This window comes from Semicossyphus pulcher, unplaced genomic scaffold (genome assembly GCF_022749685.1).
Source record: "Semicossyphus pulcher isolate SPU_LCO1_2020_fin unplaced genomic scaffold, fSemPul1.0.p SCAF_1, whole genome shotgun sequence".
Classification (NCBI taxonomy): Eukaryota; Metazoa; Chordata; class Actinopteri; order Labriformes; family Labridae; genus Semicossyphus; species Semicossyphus pulcher.
This window is the reverse complement of record NW_027211603.1, coordinates 13,738,217-13,759,260: the sequence shown is the minus strand read 5'-3', so window position 1 is coordinate 13,759,260 and position 21,044 is coordinate 13,738,217. Positions and strand designations below refer to the sequence as shown.

The window sequence follows — 21,044 nt, the reverse complement described above, 5'->3', positions numbered from 1 at the left end:
CCAAAAACACACACGTGGATTACTGAGTCACACAAAACGAACAGAGAATTGCACAGCGCATCGTGCCGGCTCATATAGTGTGTATTTCTGTTAGATCGTGTTTATTTAGGGAACACTGCTCGGGCCTTTATGTGTCTCAGTAAAATGATATCACTCAGCTTACAGACCATGTTGAAACCTTACCCTGCTTACTGCCTGAAACTTGACTAACAAGATAAGAGAATAAGGAGAGTAAAAAAAGCAAGCAAGCAAGCTAGCTAGGCATGGTCACCCATGAATAGACTGCGTACCTGAGCCAGGGGAGGGGACCACATCAAACATAAATGCCTGCTTATAATAGAGCTAGAGTTCTGATATGGCAGGCACACAATACTACAGTGTCAGCTAACGCCAAAACAAAGACTGTCTGGTTCAGTTAGCCCGACAGCCTCCTCAACAGGACAAACCACTCCAACCAGCCTGACCAGGTACGTTTGACCGTAGCACGTTAGAGTGAAGCAATGTTCTGCTGAGGGACTAATAAAAGTTGCATAAACAGGAAGTGAAGGGAGAAGAGGCAGGAAGTGGCCAACAGGATGTTTTGTCAGGGCTTTGTATTGCACAGGAGAGACTCATAAATATACAGTGTGAACATAGTGGGGTGTGCCCTGATAAGCCTGTCCTCTCTGTCTAACAGGCACGTTTGTTGCATGTTGTTTTAATCTGCTCTGCACTGAGTGCTCGGCTTCTGACAGAAAGACGGCTCTCTGTGTGTTATAACCTGCCAGGAGGGAAAGATGAGTGGGCTGAAGATCTGTGCAAACCACTGGCTCCTTTTGCAACTCACTCTACACGGCTGAGCCCACAAATTCATTCAAAGTTCACGAATCTGACCATCATTACTGTTTCACACAACTGACCCAGTGGCAAAGGCATTGCTGCAATTACAATTAATACCCTACAAGGCTGCAAAAAGGACGAAGTGACTCTTGAGCTCTGTATGATTAAATTCAAATCGAAAGATACAAAACCACTTCAACTGCAAGATGGCTTAATTTTTTAGGCCAATAACTTTTGGCTGTCTGTACATTAAAACTGTTTACTCACCAGAAAGCACTGTTAAGAAAAATGACTTCCAGAGTACACAGTATGACTTTCTACTATAGGATACTCAGGCCAAGTGAGTTGGCTGCCTGAATATCAAAAACAGGACTATTTTGGTCCACACTGACATCACTATTATTTATATTTATTACAAAGAAGGTTTAGTCTGTCTGCTTGCTAGCAACTGTCTGTATCCTTTTATATGGTGGGAAGTAAGAACACCACTTTCACAGGGTAAGACAATACAAGACACAAAGAGAGCATAATTAGGAACTGGCACAATAATATTTAAAGACACGCTTCAGCGAAAATCAAGTCTTCATCCTTGTAAACATCTCCATGTGGTGTTCTTAATGTGCTACAACACATCAGGGACAACATAAGCAGTCATCACCATGGCTGGGCCTGTCTGCTTTTAAACTGCAGTGTACCAAGGACAGGCTGAACAACGCGTTTTCAGACTGGCAGGTTTGAGACGTCACAAACCTGAGGAGCCGGGGCGGGGTGACGCTATGCATATAATTATTTGCAACCTATGGTAGCCACTTCAGCGATGCACGAGTCAGCTGTAACCGTCATCGTAATTTTTGCAAACTCACTACTGACCAACGTTAACATTACTGCTACTAATTACTACATTTCAAGCTAGCTAACTTTCAACAAGTTGCTGCTGAACGATGGCAGAGACTTGTTTTGTTTTCAGCTGTAATTTTTACGAAAGGGGAGACGTAGTACATAGTGGGTGGAGACTATGCAGACTCAGGAATTTTTAATGAGTGATAAGGAGGGAGGAATTAAACGTATTTTGCAGAAAAAAACATATCAGACACAATTTATTATTTCAAGCAGAGCAATTTATATGTCTTAAAATATGAAGCTGGAGCTGAATCTAGTTTTTATGATTAACAAAAGCCAAAATTGCAATTGAAAATACTGTAGAATCCGATGAATCACCCAGCGACGGTACACAAAATTGATAGTTTCTGTATGTATCTGGGCCTTTTAATCATTCCTGAACTGCAGCTTTTTAATGCAGGGCAGACACAATTAACTGAAATGAACACTTTTTGGTACATTGTAGCAGAGCTGGAGCTGGAGCACTTTGATTGTATGCTTAAATCCTGTATTCACAAGTATAGTCACACATTCACGGCGACTTTATAGCATTTGTTATAACTTTATAAAGGTCCAACTCTGCAGTGATAAGCTACCCGAGAGCTGTGTGGAGGAAGGACTCGCTTCAAAGTCTGATTTTGTCTCGTACCTGGATCGTCATTTACCGGTAATGAACAAATTAAATAACGTGTTTCCACAGACACTGAAGAGGCACAAAACCAACAAAAGGCACACAGTTTGGCACGTAGCTCTGCCCATTGAGCTCGACTAACCCGACTAAGCTGATAGACAGTGACATGTGCGCTGCATTTTAAACATGTAAAAGCTGCACATCTTTACATGTATGGATAAACAGTATGCCAAGAGTTAGATTAGATTCATCAAGTAGTTACAACACTAGAAGATGTCAACAACGACAGCTACATTGTTTGTTTAGCTGATCAGCATTAAGAGAAAGAATGAAGCAATCAAGCTGAGTGTATCTAAGTGCTCATAAGATGAGCTGTATTTCACAATCTCAATCTTTGCCACAGAAAGGAGGGGAATTTGTTTTGGTGCTATAGTGAGAGTATAGTTCTTCAGAAAATCAACCTGAAATTCTAGTTGTTTTCACTCGTAAGCAGCATTTTCAGAATTATCCCTGTCTGCGTGGGCGTAGTCCTAATCTGATAAGATCCCTGAAGTCTGACTGCTGCTGCTGCTGCTGCTGTTGCGGGTAGTGGTGGTGAGGAAGAGGAGAGAGGAGCGGAAGGAGGATGACCTCAGGAAGGAGGAATGCTGCTGTCTAGCACTCTTCAGGAGGAGGTCAAGGGAGGCTTGGCAATTCTGCGAAGGGAGGGATGCGCACTGAAGTTTGGAGGGCTTTGATTAACTTCAACTTGAACGATCTGCAGTGTGCTGTTCACGGGCCTACAGCGAGTACTTTCCCTACTATTGCTCACTTATAGGCTCTTGACATGTTTGTAAACACCAATCAGACAACTTAGAGGCTGAGTTGATAGTATTCTATGTAAACAACATTACTGCAGAGCCTTGTCTGCAATTACAGAGATGGGTAATGCTGTGAAATATATTTAAAGTCAGTCGAAGCTCAAATTACAGTTTATAAATTCAGTTAATTTCAGATAAATGTGGGTTTTTTTAGAAGACAATTTCCAGCACCAGATCACACAGACAAACACAACAGAGGCATCTAATGAGGGAACCAAAAAAAGCCAAATGTGAGGGAAACTTAATGAAAAGGATTTATTAGCTACACCACATGTGGTGTCTTAAAACAATGCTTTCACCAAGACAATCACTTGATTCGATATTTCTACCCTATAAGCCAATCTGCAGTCTAAAATATAACCATGCAGACTCAGAATCAGCTGATATCATAAAACAGTCTTTTTGGGGTCTAAATTTAACCACACTTAAAGCAGACTTAAAGCTGAATTCCACGGGGCATGGGTGTGTCGCTTTCAGTCTGCGATGCGGCCGCCGGAGCTCATCGCGGGCACTCTGGTTAATGCTTGTTATTCCAGCAGATGCGCTGCAGCACATTTTAGAAGCGTCCTAGAAGCGGCTCTCTGCTATGCTCCGCTTAACATACGCTCATAGTCTATTTTTGATGTAGCTTCTGTCATAAAGAAGTGCAGGGTATATCCCCAGCTTTAAGCTTTCAACATTATTTCCCTATATGTTTACTTGAATTACCACCAAGCAACAAAACACGGGTATAATGAACATCAATGTTTTTCTAAGTTTACTAAGTGGGAGAAAATAACAATATCATACCCCACATTCACTGCTAATCTCCATCAGCTCAAACCACAGACGAATGGAGGCATCGTAGTGGGTAGGGGGGAGTAGGGAGGTGGGGGCTGTGATGTGTTAGAGGTGTAAAATTTTGCAGAGTGGCTAGACACTGACCCAGCAGGGTCAGAACATGAAAGGCCAACCAACAAAGTCAGACTATAAAAGAGATATGCAGCAACAACTCATATACAGTTGAGAAAATGTATGCAGACACATAAGCCCTGAGTGACACCTCGCACAGGCAATCTGCAGAGTAAATATTTCTCAAACTCTGATGAAACTATCAGGCCAGCCACCGCGAAGACCGCATAATTCAGCAGACTTTTCTAGTACTAGAAGGCAGACAGACACGAGCAACTTGACTGTATAAAGTGTGATTGTGTAATTGCACAAGAGAAAGTCTTAAGAGGCAGTAAGTTGCAGAGAGTTAAAGCAGAGAGTGAAGGGCTGAAGGACAAAGTAGCACAACCCAAAAGCAGATCAAGCCATTAGCATACTAATAGAGAGACTGTCCAGCTATTCAGATGAGAGTTCACACCTCTGCTTACTGAGGGGGGTTGGGGCCGAGAAGCGACTAGAAGCAACATCAGAAAGCAATCAGGTAACTACTGTGAAACCAGCTTATAAGAATACAAGAAAATGCAACAAGCGTGGATTGTTCTCGAAGTTACAGGAATCAATGGCTGTCCAACATTTTAATGTCAAATATCCCTAAACTGAGACAAATTAGTCCAAAACATCTGACACCTATTTGCTTACATTTTGACTCAGAGTCCCACATTTGACAGAAGTTTTGTGATTAGCTGTTTTCTTACAGTAAAACTATTAAACTCATGATCAAAATATGAATATATGCAGTTATTATGTTACTTATAGATGAATTATAGGGAAAATATATTTATGGGGAGCTCCTAGAAGGCCCTCACAGAACCTTTAGTCCCTGGACCATGATTACAAACCTGTGCACTAAATAATCTTGTAACATACAACATTCATATAAGCACACAGAGGCTGTGACACACACACACACTGCAGGGAATTAAGAGTGTCAATCAAAACACAAAAGTGTAAGGACAAAACAAGTGAGAGCTTCTCAATCAAACATTCCACTCAGTTACCTTCCGCTACCCTGTAATTACACACAATCTCAAGTGTCTACAAAATACATGACCAATCCTACTTGACATGCCCTCAAACCACAATAGTCATCTGCAGCAACATGCAAACCTTAAGCTACCCACTCTCTTTTAAAAAGAAATCACAGGACATAAATCAAAGTAGCAACTCAGCGCTGCTGATGAGGGCAGCTACCAAAGCCTCTGAGTTGGAGCATTATCAACAAACTAAATCCTGAACCCTTAAAGCCCAAAGTCAAACAAGCATGAGCAGCAGTCCTTCTCTCCCTAATTAAAGAAAACACAAAGCTGGAGCCTTACCAAAGCCAGACCTGGTCAGGCCTGTATGTTACACAAATTCCCACTTAATGGGATCATGGTTTTGTGTGGTCCTCGTCTCCTTTCATACTGCGATCGTAGAAGAAAAATCCCTCGGTTCTGCCACAGACACACAGCTAAGTCGAAGCTAGCACAGGGAGCACATTCACAACACAAAGCCCAACCCCCCTTTTACAGAGCCCGCCTTACTACTTCCTGCAAGCTTGAGAGGATGTGATGTAACGACTCCTATTCCTCTTTGATTCCCACTTCAAAGTCAACAGGAGGGGGAGATGTCAAAACATATTGAGCAAATGAATCCCAATAGTCTCTTACCTGAGTCAGAATCTTTCTGGTCTCCATTAGCTCCAGCAGTGAAGGGCAGCTTCCTTTTGGAGGCCTTTTCTTTCATCTCCTTGACCCCATCACTGCGATCCAATTTGGGAGTCTTGTTTGACAACACTTTATCCTGTTAAAAAGAGAAGAATCATATGAGGAGGATACCTTTAAGAGACATGGTTTAGAAGTAAAACAGCTACTTTTTTAAAAGCAGAAAGTATGAAGGACAGAAACCAATAAAGATAGACAAGAGACAAGTAGGAGCTAGCTGTGGACCCTGCAGCCTCCTCATACAGCTGGTGCTTTTCTCAGCTCTGTCTCTTTTTAGCTATTATGGGCTTTGCAAAGTAAAACTTTTCCATGGAGTTTCCTCCTAGATTCCTGGCTCCTCAGCCACAGCACAGGGAGCCAGGAGCAGGGAGAGGAGGCTAAGCTGACGCCGGCTCGGCTCTGTGGTCTACAGCTGCTGGAAACAATCACAAGCCCAAAGTGCGTCTGCTATCAACAGATGTAAATACTTATGTGTTAGCTTAACGGCTTTCTTTGTTGTTTGCTGTTTGATATTGACTTGCTTATCCTGAGAAGCAGCGTTACAAAAGTGAGAGCTGAAAAGATAAATCATTTCTGGAATTTATAATAAACTGTTGTAGTGTTTCAATATTTTCGTCAATATATTAATTTATTAATACATGGTTTTATTAGATGATCGACCGATTGATCCAAAGTTTCAACAGCTCAGAGTGATTTCTTTAAAATGCTTATTTTGTCAGACCAACAACCCAACATTCAAGGCATTCAATTCACACGGAAAGTAAAAAAAGAAAAATGTACTTATTAAGTAGTTCACTGTTTCTATGAAATGTTTTTGAGGTTAGGGAAGAAAGAAAAACAAAACAAAACAAAACAGCAAGGAGTTTCCATGAACAACAAAATGGGGAACCTAGCAGGCAGACCCACCCAACTAATAACAAAAACTAGCAACAAATATAGATAAACAAAGCATTGCAAGGCACTACACTGCATTAGAGGTAACGGCCACAGCAAAGCTTTAATACCAGCCATACTTTCCTAATTCAAAGCTATTTCAATCAAACATATTTAAAAGGCTTCATTCCTTCTTAATATACTGCAAAATTAAGATAAAGGTTTACATTAAAATGTGTAAACAGAGAAACAATTACTGAGAAGAAAATAGCAAAAGGACTAGAGCAGTATCTGTGGCCTTTAATAAAATAATGCATTAGTAAAATCCATACTTTGTATACATTATGGCAGCATTACAAATGCCAGGAGTTAAGGAACAAAAACAGTTATGCGTCCAAATATGAGCAACCATGTAGGACAAAAAAGCAGGAATTCTAGGCACCAAGAAATTTAAAGCATCTTTATCACAAAAACAGACACTTTGCATTATTCCCTTCACCACAGGATAAACACATATTCAATGCACTCTTTTCATTGCACAATCTGTGTTGAATCAGTTCATGACAATGGATTGTAGAATACCGTGTGTGGTGTAAGGTCAGGACGTTTTTCGTCAATATGCTTTATGAGCAGAAGGTCCCCATATTGGAGATGCAGGAGCAGGTCAGATATAATGTACACACGCTCGCTTCTTTTCACTTCATTTCCCTGTCCCACCTTCTGTCCCCTTCTCATCTCTCTCTATCCTCGGGGCAGGTTTTCCATTATGTGTCGACTCTCTGAACTCCTCCCCCTGCCCTGCCCCAGTCATAGGACTATGATGTCATGGTACAGTAGAGACAAACACTGTCGGCTACAGTTAGCTGATCTCTCTCTCTCCCTCTCCCTCTCCCTCCCTTCCTCTCTGTGTCTGCGTCTCTGCTCAGCTACACAAAAGCTTTTCAAGAGATCACACTATCATGCAAAAGCGTTAAGCACACATCTGGCCAGTGCAAACGCTACAGTACATGTAGTAGTAAGGAAACTGGGGTGCGAGAAAGTAATTAGCTATATTGCATTGGTGTATTTTCTATTTTTTTGCTGAATTAAATTTTCGGAAAGCTTTGACAGCTCTAGATTTTCCTTAGATCTGCCCCCATAAGACAGCCTGTTTGATGGTCTCCTAGCAATGCCTGCTCTTTTCGTCTCGCTCGGTTTTCCACCCACCCCTGTGCGCTTCATTCCCTCCCTCCCTTCCTCCATGCCAGAGTCTGATGCAATCCTTTGCAGAGGGCTGTAAATCCATGCCTGCATAAGCTGTACCTCTCCTCTCTCCGCCTCTTGGTGCTGCTGCTGGTAGCTTAACAGTTGGCACACACCATGACATCATCAAGATGCGCCCAACACTTTGTTCCGCTGCAAACAACATGACTGTGCCTGTGTCAAATTAAGGGGATGCTACCCTCACGGCTTGCATTTCAAGACTGTTTACGTCTTAACAGGCCAACAGGGCGGCTTTGAGTGTGGCTTAGAAGTTCAGCCTTCTTTGCCTGAATTTCAAGAGTACAAACACGAGTATCCAACAATCCATTACGCAACAGTCAGTTATGTAAATGTGCATTACAGTGGTCCTGGTACAGTTGGGGAATAGTAAGTGATATAACTAAGTTTTAATAAGTGTAAATTTGGGTTCAGGTCATCATTAGTGAAAAGGTTAACATGTTACAAGCATGAGTTTAAATACATAGATCCTGTAAAGAGTATATAACAGAAAGTTCTTGTTCTTGGTACCAAGTTTGCTGTAAATGGTACATTTGAAAAGTCGCTTTCCCACTAGTCAAAAAAAATGCTAACACCTGCTAACACCCAGCTTTTTTGTTTAGTGGGAAAGGTTACAATCGGGTCTGGGTCAAATGACTCTGCAGTACACCCGGGTAATTATCAGCTCGGCTCCGATCGGCACTGATGGGAACACAAAACCTGCGTCGAAACGCTAATCTACGTCCTCTTTCCAGCGCAATGCTATGCTCCGTCTGTAACTTCTACGACTCCTTGCCATCTCAGAGAAAAGAGACACTCTGCATTTATTAGCGGGTCTTCCCGGGACGGAAAAACCTGCATCAACATGCTAAATTTAGGTGGGAAAGGGGTATAAAAGAGCACATGGGGCTTAGCTGGGCTGCTGCACAGGTCACTTGCAGTGAAGAATTCAAACTATTAACCAAATATTTGTATAACTCAAACCATTTTATTAACAAGCACATCTGAGAAATATGAATGAAAATGTTTTTTAATTTTAATGCAGATAATTTAGAGTTTCTGAAGTAGCATCAGTTACCTTACTTTAGGTGCCAGGTAATATCACCATAAACAGCTGTCAGGCCTCACAAATTAGAAGTTTGGTTTTCTTTTCAGACTGAGGCATGTTTGGTGACGGGTTAGCCTCACTGGCAGGGTTCTCTGACCTACCCGCCTTCTTACAGCCAGATTTCTAGTTGTGGTAACCCAAAAATATTGCACAGAGGCAGAAACTCAAGCCTTCCATACAAAACATCACCACAGTAAGAAACATGACATCACAGACACGAGAGCACTTTTAAAACACAAGGCTCCTCCACAGACAGGTCGGAGAGCAGGATCAAGCAGAGCAGTGGAAGGACACTGAGGGGGGCAGATACTGCCTGGTGGAGGGACAGACATTCCCAGGCATTCTAATTGAAGGATAATCTTTCCAACATCCCAAAAAACCCTGTTATTATTTGTTTTTGCTAACACTCTTACTGGCTGTAGGGCTTTCCAGTGTTTTATAATAGCTGATGAGATGTAGGAGTTTAGAGACAGGTTTTAAGGACAAACAGTGATTGAAACAGGGATTACATACTGTTTACAAACACGAGTAATTGGACACAGTGTGTGTTTCTAGGTTTTTCAGTCTTACCTTCTTCCCACCCTGCTTTTCCACCATGTCGGTGTTGAGTGGGAAGTGGTCCAGCTGGGGGGTTTTAGAACCCCCACCTTTGGGCATCGTTCAGCTCTCCCCACGCCAAGCTTCATTCACGCTGCCATTGCATCGTCATCAACCGTCTGGAACAAAGAAGAGAGAAAAAAAGAGATGGTGGGGGGGAGGTTAGCAACTGGCCACTACGTTTCTTTGAAAACACATTTACACATTGCCAGACAATACAGCCATTAGCGGTACATCAAGCACTCTATTTTCAAGCATAACACCCCTTCTCTGTAGGAGGAGGAGGAGGTGAGAGGGAGGACAGCAGGCTGGGTTGCAGCTGTGGCCAGCAAGAGAGCTTATCCGTCCTCCAGGCTGAACCCAAAGAGCAAGCAAGGTCTGTCCAAATACCTCGAAACATGCTGGGTAAGCTCAGCCAAAAAGAGCTACGATCTCTCAAAACAACAGAGGTGCACGTTCACATCAACCAAACTACAACAAAAACAGTCTCATCCTGCAGTTTGGGAATGACAACAGCAGAGACCATGTGAGACATTGCATAACCCTAATATTGTGGGATACTGAGAGCGCTGGGAACAGCTGAGGAATGTCTTCAGGAACGTGACTAGCACGTCTCGACAAAAATCTTAACAGTTACATACCAGTACCACCTTGGCTAGCCGTTTCTTGTTGATATTGGCTTTAGTCTGTCCTAATTCCTGGCATCCCTTCCATAGTCGGTTAGATCTACTGTGGGATTTTAACTGGTTATGAAACAGACTGGAATTAATACTGATGGCTCTATTTGACCTACAGAGGCAGATAAAACCATCAGGAAGCCTATGGACTATTTCTATATAGTTACTATTAACGCCTGTAACTGCTGCCAATGGGTCGGTGTCTGATGAGGCAGTTTACAGCACTGCTGTTAGAGCCTTTGTTTTCATTTTTTACAAGGCAAAATCTTACAGTAAGGAGCACGCTAGACAGTAAAAGGTAGGTAGGACGAGACTTAACTTTTGTACAAGGATCAGCAAAGAAATAAGAGGTATTGCTTCTTCCACAGGGGTCGCCAAAACCGACAAACAAAATAAAAGTTCCTCACAGTTGCTTCAAGAAGCCGTCTTACAACAACAACTAGAAATCTACCTAATATGAGTGATCATGAACTTATAGGAAAGACAGTTATGGATAGTTTAAAGCGATTTTTGTGTTTACAATGTCCACTTTGAATTGCATGCCAGTAAACAACAACAGTATGTGCATCTCTATGCACTGCCTTCCTTCATGGAGAGAGAGGCCTTCTGCTTCACAGGGCCATGAATTAATCATACATGCCGTCCCTCAATTCTCTCCTCCATAATGCACTTTATCTTCTTAGTGCGTCCAAGTATGATCATCCCTGTGACTGACTGACTGAGTGGACAGATGAGACCATGGCATCATTTCTTTTTCTTAACTCCGAGACACTGGCACTCTCTATCTTCTCTGGCGCCACTTCCATCTCCCCTCCCCCCCACCATCCTCCTTTCCTTTCCTTCCCTTCCCTTCCCTCTGCAGTTATCCTATTCAAAGCCTGCTATTTATATCCTTCCAGTCAAGTCAGTCAAGTCAAGACAGTCAGCCAGCCAACCAGAGCGGCACAGAGCTACAGAGGATGTACTGCTCCCCTTTTACTGGTGTATGGAAAGAGAGACACGAGAGACACAGCGAACGAACCACAGCCCCTTTTCCTCTCTCTTACGGCTCATTGTTACCTTCTTGCTACAGCTAGGTACTCGCTCCAACATCCCCTAAACTCCCACCTCCCACCACACCAAACAAAGTGGCAGGAAGGTCGACTACTCTGAGAAATAAACAAACCTTGCAGCAACGCACACGCACACACGCAGAGACACCTCAAACTAGGTCAGCTGGGCTTCTAGAACAATAATCTCTGCACTATTTTGGGACTACTATGACAGGCGGTTATAGCAACACAGCATTTCGCTGACATGCGAAATACAGGAAAATGATGTTTGCAATCTAGCAGTCACACAAAGGCGCACAAACACAGGGAGAGGAAGCCCTGTTCAAAACCATAGGCAGGGGTCGACGATGAGCACAATTTTCCTCTGGCACTCTGGACCAGTAACTTCACAAATTCACTGGCCCTGCCATTAAAACCACTGGCCCTGAAATAATTTGTTATTTCAGTATTATTTTAACGTCAAATTTGGTTTCTCTGTAAGGGTTCTTATTAATGAATATGTGTTCAGTCAATTGTGGAACTATTATAAACTCGGGTGGGTATATGGGTATAAAGAGGCTTCTTTTACCACTCTTGGTTCAGCAACTCTGACACCCGCATGACTAAGTAGTAATAGATTTATTGAGTATGTTACCTACCATTACTGACGCTGTTCAAATGTATGTTTAATCAGTGTGATCAGCCTGTGAGAGTAACTTTTTGAAACGAAATCTGACCGTTGCCTATTTCCTGTGGCCGTTAAAGGTAAACAGTCCGCTGCACGTCCGCTCTGTGAACGGTCTGTTTATGTAGCCACAGCGCTAACGTGCACCGGGACGAGGTGCCGCTGATAACGGGAATACACACACTTATTGCCGCCTCACGTAACTGCCCGTCTGCCTCGATCATCCCGCAGGCGCATCTGTGATGGCCGGAGCATCGCGTGCATGTTTCCAGTTTACAGGCAGGTGACTGACACACAGACTCTGCATGCACAGCGGCCAGTTTACTCTGTGCTCTCATTTAAAGCTGCACTATGTGATATCAGACGGACTGTTGCTGTTGTTCTATGTGTGGGAAACACTGCTATGGGTGTTTAGTGGCTCATCAGCGTCGGGGGAAGTCAATCTCCCTCGCGTGTGTATGAAAACTAAAACCTGTGTGTTTATACTAGTCAGCGGTAGCTTGCTAACGTCAATTAGCGTGTTCTAGAATGACAGCTGATCTGTCGCGAGTGCAGCCGTAGCGTGTAACGTGTTGTTGACAGCAGTAGCCAAAGTGCCTGCAGTGATGCTGACATCAGACGGAGATTACTGCAGGATTCTGCGTAGAAAGTAATTTGTCCCGTTCATCAGAACTGTGAATCTCGGGAGGGCTACCATATTGTTTTTATTGTGGGCTTGTAGATCCTACTGGCACACCGGGCCAGTTAAATAGTTAATCTACTGGCTCGGGGGGTTACGAACATACCGTCGGGCCACCGGGCCAGTGCTTATGTCGAGCCCTGACAGGCCTCATTTCCTTAGTAATTCCAAGCCAATCAAAAGACACATAACATCTGCTAACAGTGTGAGTCTGTTTCACTTTGTGTAGTGCTGCTGCTACTAAATAGTTAATTCATTTTTGTGTGTACATGAGGAAGTGAGTGTTTAAAGCAATTTGGGCAAAAATAAGTATAAGAAATGCTTTTTTCTGCAACAGAAAATACTATTTCATCCTTCGTGAACATGAATGATCATGAGTTTGACCGTGAATGTCGTCAAGCCCTAGCCCCAGACATCCAAATCCATTAAACTACTATAAATCAGTGAGAGCAGTGTAGTTCAAATAAAACAGCAGCAGCCTTATAAAGACTTGGAGTCTTCGGCTGCAATCCCTAAAGCAGGAGCAGAGTGGACACCATGCTTTGGATGATTAAGGAAGCAGATCAGGCTGGAACATTACTATTTTTAATATTCAGAAATCAGCAACAAACAAACAAAAAATTCTTTGGCCAACACTGCCAAAATGGTTGTCACATTTTATTGCTGCCTGAGAATCCCTAAGAAACGTTCACTGAAAAATGTCAACATTTATTTTTCACAATTTCTTTGTTTTCATGTCAGTGCACACTTCTACTTAAACATGCATTACTAACACACACACACATTTATATAAGCATTCACTCTGTGACAACCATACAATGCTAGCTTGGCAACCACCGAAAAAGCTAAAACCAGGTATGTACTGACTAGGCTTTGTTTATTTATACATATAGGCATAAATGTAGGTGATAAGTTGTAGATGATGATGTAACACATGATTGCGGTGAACTTTCTAGACCAGCATCCTGTTTTTTTTTTTAGCAGAACAACTCTAAGACGCCTACAAGTGCACAAACACATTAACATTCACCACAATGTAAGAGCAACCTATTGACTAACCTATGACCGCGGAGCAGCACTTTGACTCTTAATGTTTAACACATGACGTCAGCTACGTTAGACTTGGCCGTGGAGGCGATGACTGCAGAAAGAATTGGTGAGAGGTGAGCCAGAGAAGCAATCTCTTCCGAATGAAGGACAGGACCTGCCAGTACCGGCATCCATCCTAACTCTCTCTCTCTCTCTCTATTGCATAGACACGCACACACACCTTTCTTGCCATGCCCCCCCCCCCCCCCCCGCCCCCATTCCTTTCTCTCTCCATCCTCCAGCATCCTCTCTATCCTGTGAGCCACTCCCTCTGCGGTCAGATAGAGGCCAACACTTCAGCATATTGCAGCATACTGTGTGCACGCTCACAATTGCACTGACACACACCACAAGCACACTTACATCAGGATGTTATAGTACCGGCGTAATGAGCTGGGAAACATAACATTATGGCTGACTTCAATGGTGACAATGTTTAGTGATTCAAAAACCTACAGGTTAAAATCCAAATCACACGTCCAACTTCTCCACAACTACTGAAAATTACAATCATCACTGTCATACACAACAAGCAGCAGCTCTTAAACTAACAACAAATATTTTTTGTCAGTATAATCAGCTCATTACATGTCATGTGTCTAGTAGCTGAGCTTACTAGCAGTTGCCTCCAGAGCATTTCAGTCCTTGAAAATGCCACATACAGGTTTAAAATCAGCCATATTTAATAATAGTGCATGCAGCTGTGGCTTTATTCCTTTTAAAGCATGGGATGGTCTATTATTGTGCTCTACATCAATGTTGTATTCTAAAATAATGTTACTATGTATGTATATATGCAAAAAAACATGGTATATTAAAGTGGTAATCATCTCAGTTTCATTCTCTTTGGTGGCACGTATGGCGTTAAAGGGTAATTGGGGGACCTTCATCTGAGTGTCGAATTTGTTTCTTTTTCTTTGGATTTTCACTTATTTTTGAATTTGTATCTGTAGTCATCGATCTTTTGTTTGTTTGTTCAGCCATAGTAGATTACTGTTTACTCGCAACACTTGCAGAGACCGCTTTACACACAAGTGCGTTGTTGCAAATGCAAAAGCTTCATAAGTGGGCCATAGGCTCAATCACCATTGTGTTACCTCGTTCTGCGATAGATAGTGACATTTATTTTAATGAAAATCTTCAAGATTATTACTTTAATCGAGTAAGCAGGTCCGCTATACAAAATCTACTAAGTCTGCATTAAGGTGCAAAGCAACCAGAGTTTAAGAATAAAAATCCTAAACTGTTCTGCAGTTCTGCTGCACAAAACATGTTAAATATGACCTCAAACCTGCAGACTTTTACCACACATACCACTTTTTAACACTGCAAGCAATTCTGCTACAACATGCACTCGTGATTATATACTGCAATGGGAAAAGGCAAACAAACATACACACACACAAACACAGGGCTGAGAAGAAGTGAACGTGCAGGTGCAGAGATGAAAAGCAGTTGTTTGCTCCAACCCCGAGCCACTCCTCTAACTCATGACTCTCACATTGTACACACAGAAACACACCTCAAATTTTTTTTCTCCACACTGACAGCTGAACAACACAGCAGCTGCACACAGGGATGGGCACGTTGCTCTCCGTCTGCGCTCGTGTTTGTCGTGTTTGTGTGTTCTGTGGCGTGTGTGTGTGTGCAAAACCCATTGCTTATTGCACAATCAGACACTTTATCAGAAGCACACTCGCTGGCAGCCAGTCAAGTGCTATCTCCTAGTATCACACAGATACGGTACGGCTTACACACGGCAACATAAATGGTGAAGTTAAATTTATACAGGTCAGAGTGTCCTCATACCGGAGGTGTTTATGAGTCACACAAGGCAAGTTAAGTTTATACTTCAAAGAGGGAAGATTTGACTCCCTTTTAAAGTCATTACGCCCGCTGCAGCAACACACTCACAATTAATTAGGAGTCTGCAGCTGAACTGAGATATTTAACAACATCACAACAACATAATGAAATTTCGCCTGTCTCTTAACTAAAACAAACAAAGGAGTAATCTGCTTTGCCAACGATCTATTTGGATGGATATATCCAACTCTGCAATGAAACACTGCTTCAAAAAGGGTGAACAGCTAAAAATACTCACTTTTCTTAACGTGTTTTCAGGGGTATTCAAAGGGTTATCTTTAGATCAATGTCTCTAAACTCCCTCACACCAAAGAGTATAAACATACATCATTGAAGTCCCTTACTGGATTACCCATCTTTCCCCAAACTTCCCCCTAGTTTACCAATGTGATTTCATTAATGGTGACTGTCCACGATCTCACTGGTCAAGTGTCATCCTGTGTTGCGCCCCATTTCTTCCCTCAATTATCCTCATCCTCATTACAATCAATTGTAAGGGTGTAAAATGAGCTCTCTCACTTCAGAGATCTTTCGTCATCACACAAATCACAGAGTCGTTTTGCATATTTAAACAACCATTGCTTTTTATAAAAAAAAACATAATCTACCACATTAATCAGCCCTTGTTTGTGCCTGTGTTTACCCTGCAGCGCCTGTGGCAGTCTATTGACCTGCCATGCATGAGACTGGTCTATAGAAGGACAGCAGCAGCAGCAGCAGCAGCTAGCTAGCCTGTTTGGTGTGCAAATAAAGCCAGCCAGGGCTCGGCTGCGGTATCCTGGCAACCAGAGCCCAGCTTGGCGGCTCAGTCCCTGACCTGGGCCCATTCACTTCATTATAAACCTGTGTAGAGAAAGAAGAGACCGACACATGAAGGCACACACAAACATGCGCTAACACATACACGAGCGCTGAGAGGATGGATGCATTATGCTGGAACAGAACTGTGTGCTTACAAAGGGAGCAGAGCTGCCGTGTGCAGGCTGTTGTATCAAGAGCTGTAATTATCTGTACTATCTGTGGAGACCAAGCTACATGAGCTTTCACTGTTAATGTTTGGAAAATATAGAGCTTTAGTATGCTGCTGTGTATACCTGATATACTATGTTCCAGAACAAATTGTTATTTTCAAGTTTTGTATTCCTTTTCCTGCTTAATAAAGTCCTCATGCTTAAATGTCGATATGCGCAGCAGGTGATGCACAAGGGCAACTGGAAATGACAAATATATATTTGAAATGTGAGTGAGTGGGAGTGGTCCTATTATCCACAAGGCTCTAGGAGTAGAGAGAGCCAGAGAGCAAGAGAGGAGTGAGATGTGGGGAGGAATCCAATCACTCTGTCTGATTTTCTATTCTGAGCACGTTCACTCTCCCTTACACCTCTCTGTTCCATCCAATAACAGCTCAGTGCTCGCAGCCTGCCTGCCTGCCAGTCTGGTAAATCATGCCGTCTTTGCCAGTGACCTCGCTAAGATAGTGGCAGGCCTGTATATATACGCAGCTAGGCTGCAGGAAAGGCCAGAAACAATCTAGTGCTTTTTGGCTCTCTCCTCTCCAATCCCTCAGCTTCATCAGCGCTCTGACTCATTCTCATTTCTTCCCCCTCTCCTCTCTGAGTACTTCTCTCTCATCTGCCTTTCTCTCTTTTCTCAACATCTCTCTCTCCTCTCTCACAGGCAAAAGCCTGACATTGCCACAGCAACGTGTGAGCACACACACGCGCACACACAGAAAGCCTGTTGCCTAGCAACTCAGGGATGAGACAGATGCGGGCCTATCAGAGAAGCTAGTGAAAGAGCAGTGAACGGAGAGAGGGAACCTATTGATAGAAGAGTGCCTCTGCATATCAACCTCAAGCAATGAGGATTCAATCACTTTCTGACCTTTGGATCGCTGTCTGCCCAAACAGAGCTGTTGGACTCATTCACACACCATGGTGTGGTGACCAACGTCTTTTCAAACACATGTACCACCTAAGGGTGCACACTCACTCTACTACAGTCACTTTGCATGAATGTTTGTACTCTGCATCACAGGCAGGACAATAACAAAAGATTGTGCAGTGACAATATCCTGCAAACATTGGAATTGTAGTGAACACAGTACATGGCTATAAATCAATACAAGTCTGCAGAAATACCACCATGACAAACACAACAACAAAAATGGCACTTCAAACATTAGCTGAAGCCGCATTATCTGCTCCAATTCTCCGGATAGCTTGGCCTTACTTTCACATCTCCACCCCCTCTGACTGAGTGGTTGTTGCGCTGTTATTTCCATCAGCCCTGCTTGTTTGGTAGAGCCATCTTCCCATGCAGGGAATGTACCCGACTGATTAGGACTGTAAGCACACAGAGCCGGGCACAAACTGCACCAAAATAACAATAATTCATCTTGAAGGTGTCCTAGTTACCAGACCACATTCTTTAAGGGGGATTTGTAGGTTTTTTTTCCCTCATGTCATCATCACAGTTCCTTCCTGTCCAATACTTTAAGGATTCCAGTGAGATATTGTTTGGCGCTAGCCCCGTCTGTTATCTGTGTGTCCGGCGTGTGTGGCAGAAAATATGAAGCAGCTAGATGGCTAGCCACTTCCAGCCTTACCCTTAAGCTACACCCACACACAGCAGCTCACTGAATTTAGATCACAAGACAAAAACAGTTCTGCACGGATACAAATTTTGAAGAGCCAGCATGAGTAGTACTAAATATTTTATCACACATACCCATCCTATTCACAGGACTTCACGCTACAAAGTCTTTGCCTTTTAACAATTATTTCAAAATCAAGTTTATATGCTGAGTTAAGTTAACCTATCAATGCATCCACCATTGTGCATCAGCCCTGAAGAAAATGAACAAGTAATAACCAACCTTAAAAGAAGCATTGTATTTACCTGGCCTGCAGAACATTTGGACTCCACCGTTCTAAGATGTGAATCTAATCTTATCCACTCAAAGTTCAAAGAAAAGTCGCACTTCCTAAACTACTTTCGTTGAACTCATGAGAACCAAGGCAGATCATTTTGAAAGAACAAAATAACTACTTATATGACAAGCCGAGAGTCCTGAGCCAGTTAACACAGACAAGACATCATTAAAAGCCCTATGTGCTGTACAGCAGAGAAGGGTGAGTGCTTACTGACATTGCTTGAATTGTAAGCAGTACATTTTGAACAACAGAGGATCAGTGTAAAGTTGTGCTATGATTGGTAAGAATTAGTTAAACAAGATGAATGAAAACCTACTGCAATGTAAAAGGCATCTCAAACACCATTAAACATTTGCTCTGGAACTGCATGAACACGCAGAAGCAATATTGAATGTTTACTATGGCTGTACCTGAATCAGATTTCTTTGTATCAAAGTTTTTTTTTCATAGACAGTATATATAAAAAATAAATATATTACAACCTTAGGCGCTGTGATTATACAAGGAACCTCATTCACTTTCATTAGCCCTTAAAAAACATTATATAATAAAAACTGTGACGCAGACTCGCAGCGCTGAGAGGGGGAGAGCACGGGCACAGAGGGAGGGAGCGGGCGATCGCGGACTTAAGTGATGACGTGATATACAACTTAGTTGCTGTGTTGCTCTGTTGTGAAATATATGAACTACACAGCAGACTGGAGTCTCTGTTAACAGCGACAGACAGAAAGATCCATGTGATTAACACAGATCCACGTTATTAAACGTCGCTGTCCTCCCTGCGCTGCGTCATTATAAACTATGATGAACTGATTGCAGGTTACAGCTCCTGCATGTGTCATTCACAGCATGTGTAGACGTAGTTGATACTTTATAGTAGCCTAACTGTGCGCGGAAATACGGACAGATCACGACTTATTTGAGCCAGATACAGAGCCCGAGAAACACATAGGTCTGTGTTATATCTGCTTGTCTCCTAACGCCTGTGTTTAAAAAGGAAGACATTTTTATCCTGATTTTTGCCATCGATTACCATGGCAACGACTGAAGCTTCGAAGCTTTCTGGTCAACCCTAATGTTTACATTGCAGGTTAATGAAATGTAATGAAAAGCAATGACACAGGAGCACCAGCATGATTTGTGACAGGCTCATCTTGTGTCAAATAAAAATGCTGCAGTAAAAGAATCACTCATCATTAGAATTCAATATGTTATTTACAAACCTTAATTGATACGATACAAATTCACTACTGTACCCCTGCAACTCTGTGCCTGAATAAAGAACACATCCCTGGCAGATTGTAAAAGGTCTTGACCCTTACTACATTAGAGATTTACTAAACTAATGAGTGAATAAATCACCAACCAAGACAGCAGGAAGGACAATACAATACAGAATGTTTCAAACATCTCTGTGACCCATTAAAATCGACGACAGAGGCCCCCAAACACTGTGTGCCAGGTTGAGTTCAGTTAGAAACATTACAGTGAAGTATTGGAAGCAGGAATCAATCAAACCTAGATTATAAAGACATAACAATGTAAACCACAACAACAGCAAACAATGCCCAATAGCAGATGATCAGATAAGTCAAACTGCTGTACTTCATACTCCATACAAATTGAAGCACGTGTGCTGCAGTAACAGCATGTTAAGACACTAAAGGTGGACACCAGACGACAGAGTCTAATGAAAGGAAAATACGACCATGCAACTCCCAAAATAGATTCTCATACAAAGACAACCAACGTAAGTAAATTAAGCCCAGATCTTATTTAAGGTATCAGAAGCAGCAACATTGGTGACACTACAGCCCCGTGCTTTAGCCTCTTGCATGCAGGCTGTCACACCAATCATACTGGTGACATCAATCAAAGGCTGTGTTGTTTAAGAGCTGAGCCTACCCAAGCCTAAGCATAAACCACAAACTATGTTACTGTTTAAGATGTTGCCTCTTTTGTGTACGTGCAGCCCTACACCAGATGCTATGGTGCAGACCAGACACTGAGTGTACAGTACTTTAGTGTCAGCTCTGGTTTCATAACTCTACCTACAGCAACATGTTTCCCAACCTTTCCAAGAATCACTTGGCATAGATGATCACTTGGCACTCGATTCAATGTATCATAGAGATTGGAAAAACAGAAAAAGAAACCGGGGAATATTTACAGTAGGGAACAAAGTGTATCTGTGGTAAAAAGAAGGAAGGGCCGAGCTATTATAGATTATATTTTAGATTAGAAAAAAACATAATGTAATACACAGAAAGGTCTCAGTTGTGTTACTTTCATTTTGGCCATGTGGAACAGCTGGGGAATGAGGGAGAGGACAATGCGAGCGGGGTCTCAGTCCGGATTTAAACCCAGCACATGATGGCTGTGTGGTATGTGAGAAATGAGGCTACCACTCTGCCTATTATAAAAAGAAGTACAGTGTGCAAT

At 42.5% G+C, this 21,044-nt stretch overlaps 1 protein-coding gene across 1 annotated transcript in view; it reads right to left on the bottom strand.

The window, feature by feature from the left end:
* Positions 1 to 21,044, bottom strand: part of ankrd11 (ankyrin repeat domain 11) — a 103,589-nt gene that overhangs the window by 17,101 nt on the left and 65,444 nt on the right. The window contains exons 3-4 of the mRNA XM_069657868.1: positions 9,613 to 9,758; positions 5,769 to 5,901 (exon numbers count right to left, since the gene is read on the bottom strand). Of these exons, the coding sequence (XP_069513969.1) occupies positions 5,769 to 5,901; positions 9,613 to 9,699 (220 nt within the window). The 5' untranslated portion in view covers positions 9,700 to 9,758. The remainder of the gene's footprint in view (positions 1 to 5,768; positions 5,902 to 9,612; positions 9,759 to 21,044) is intronic.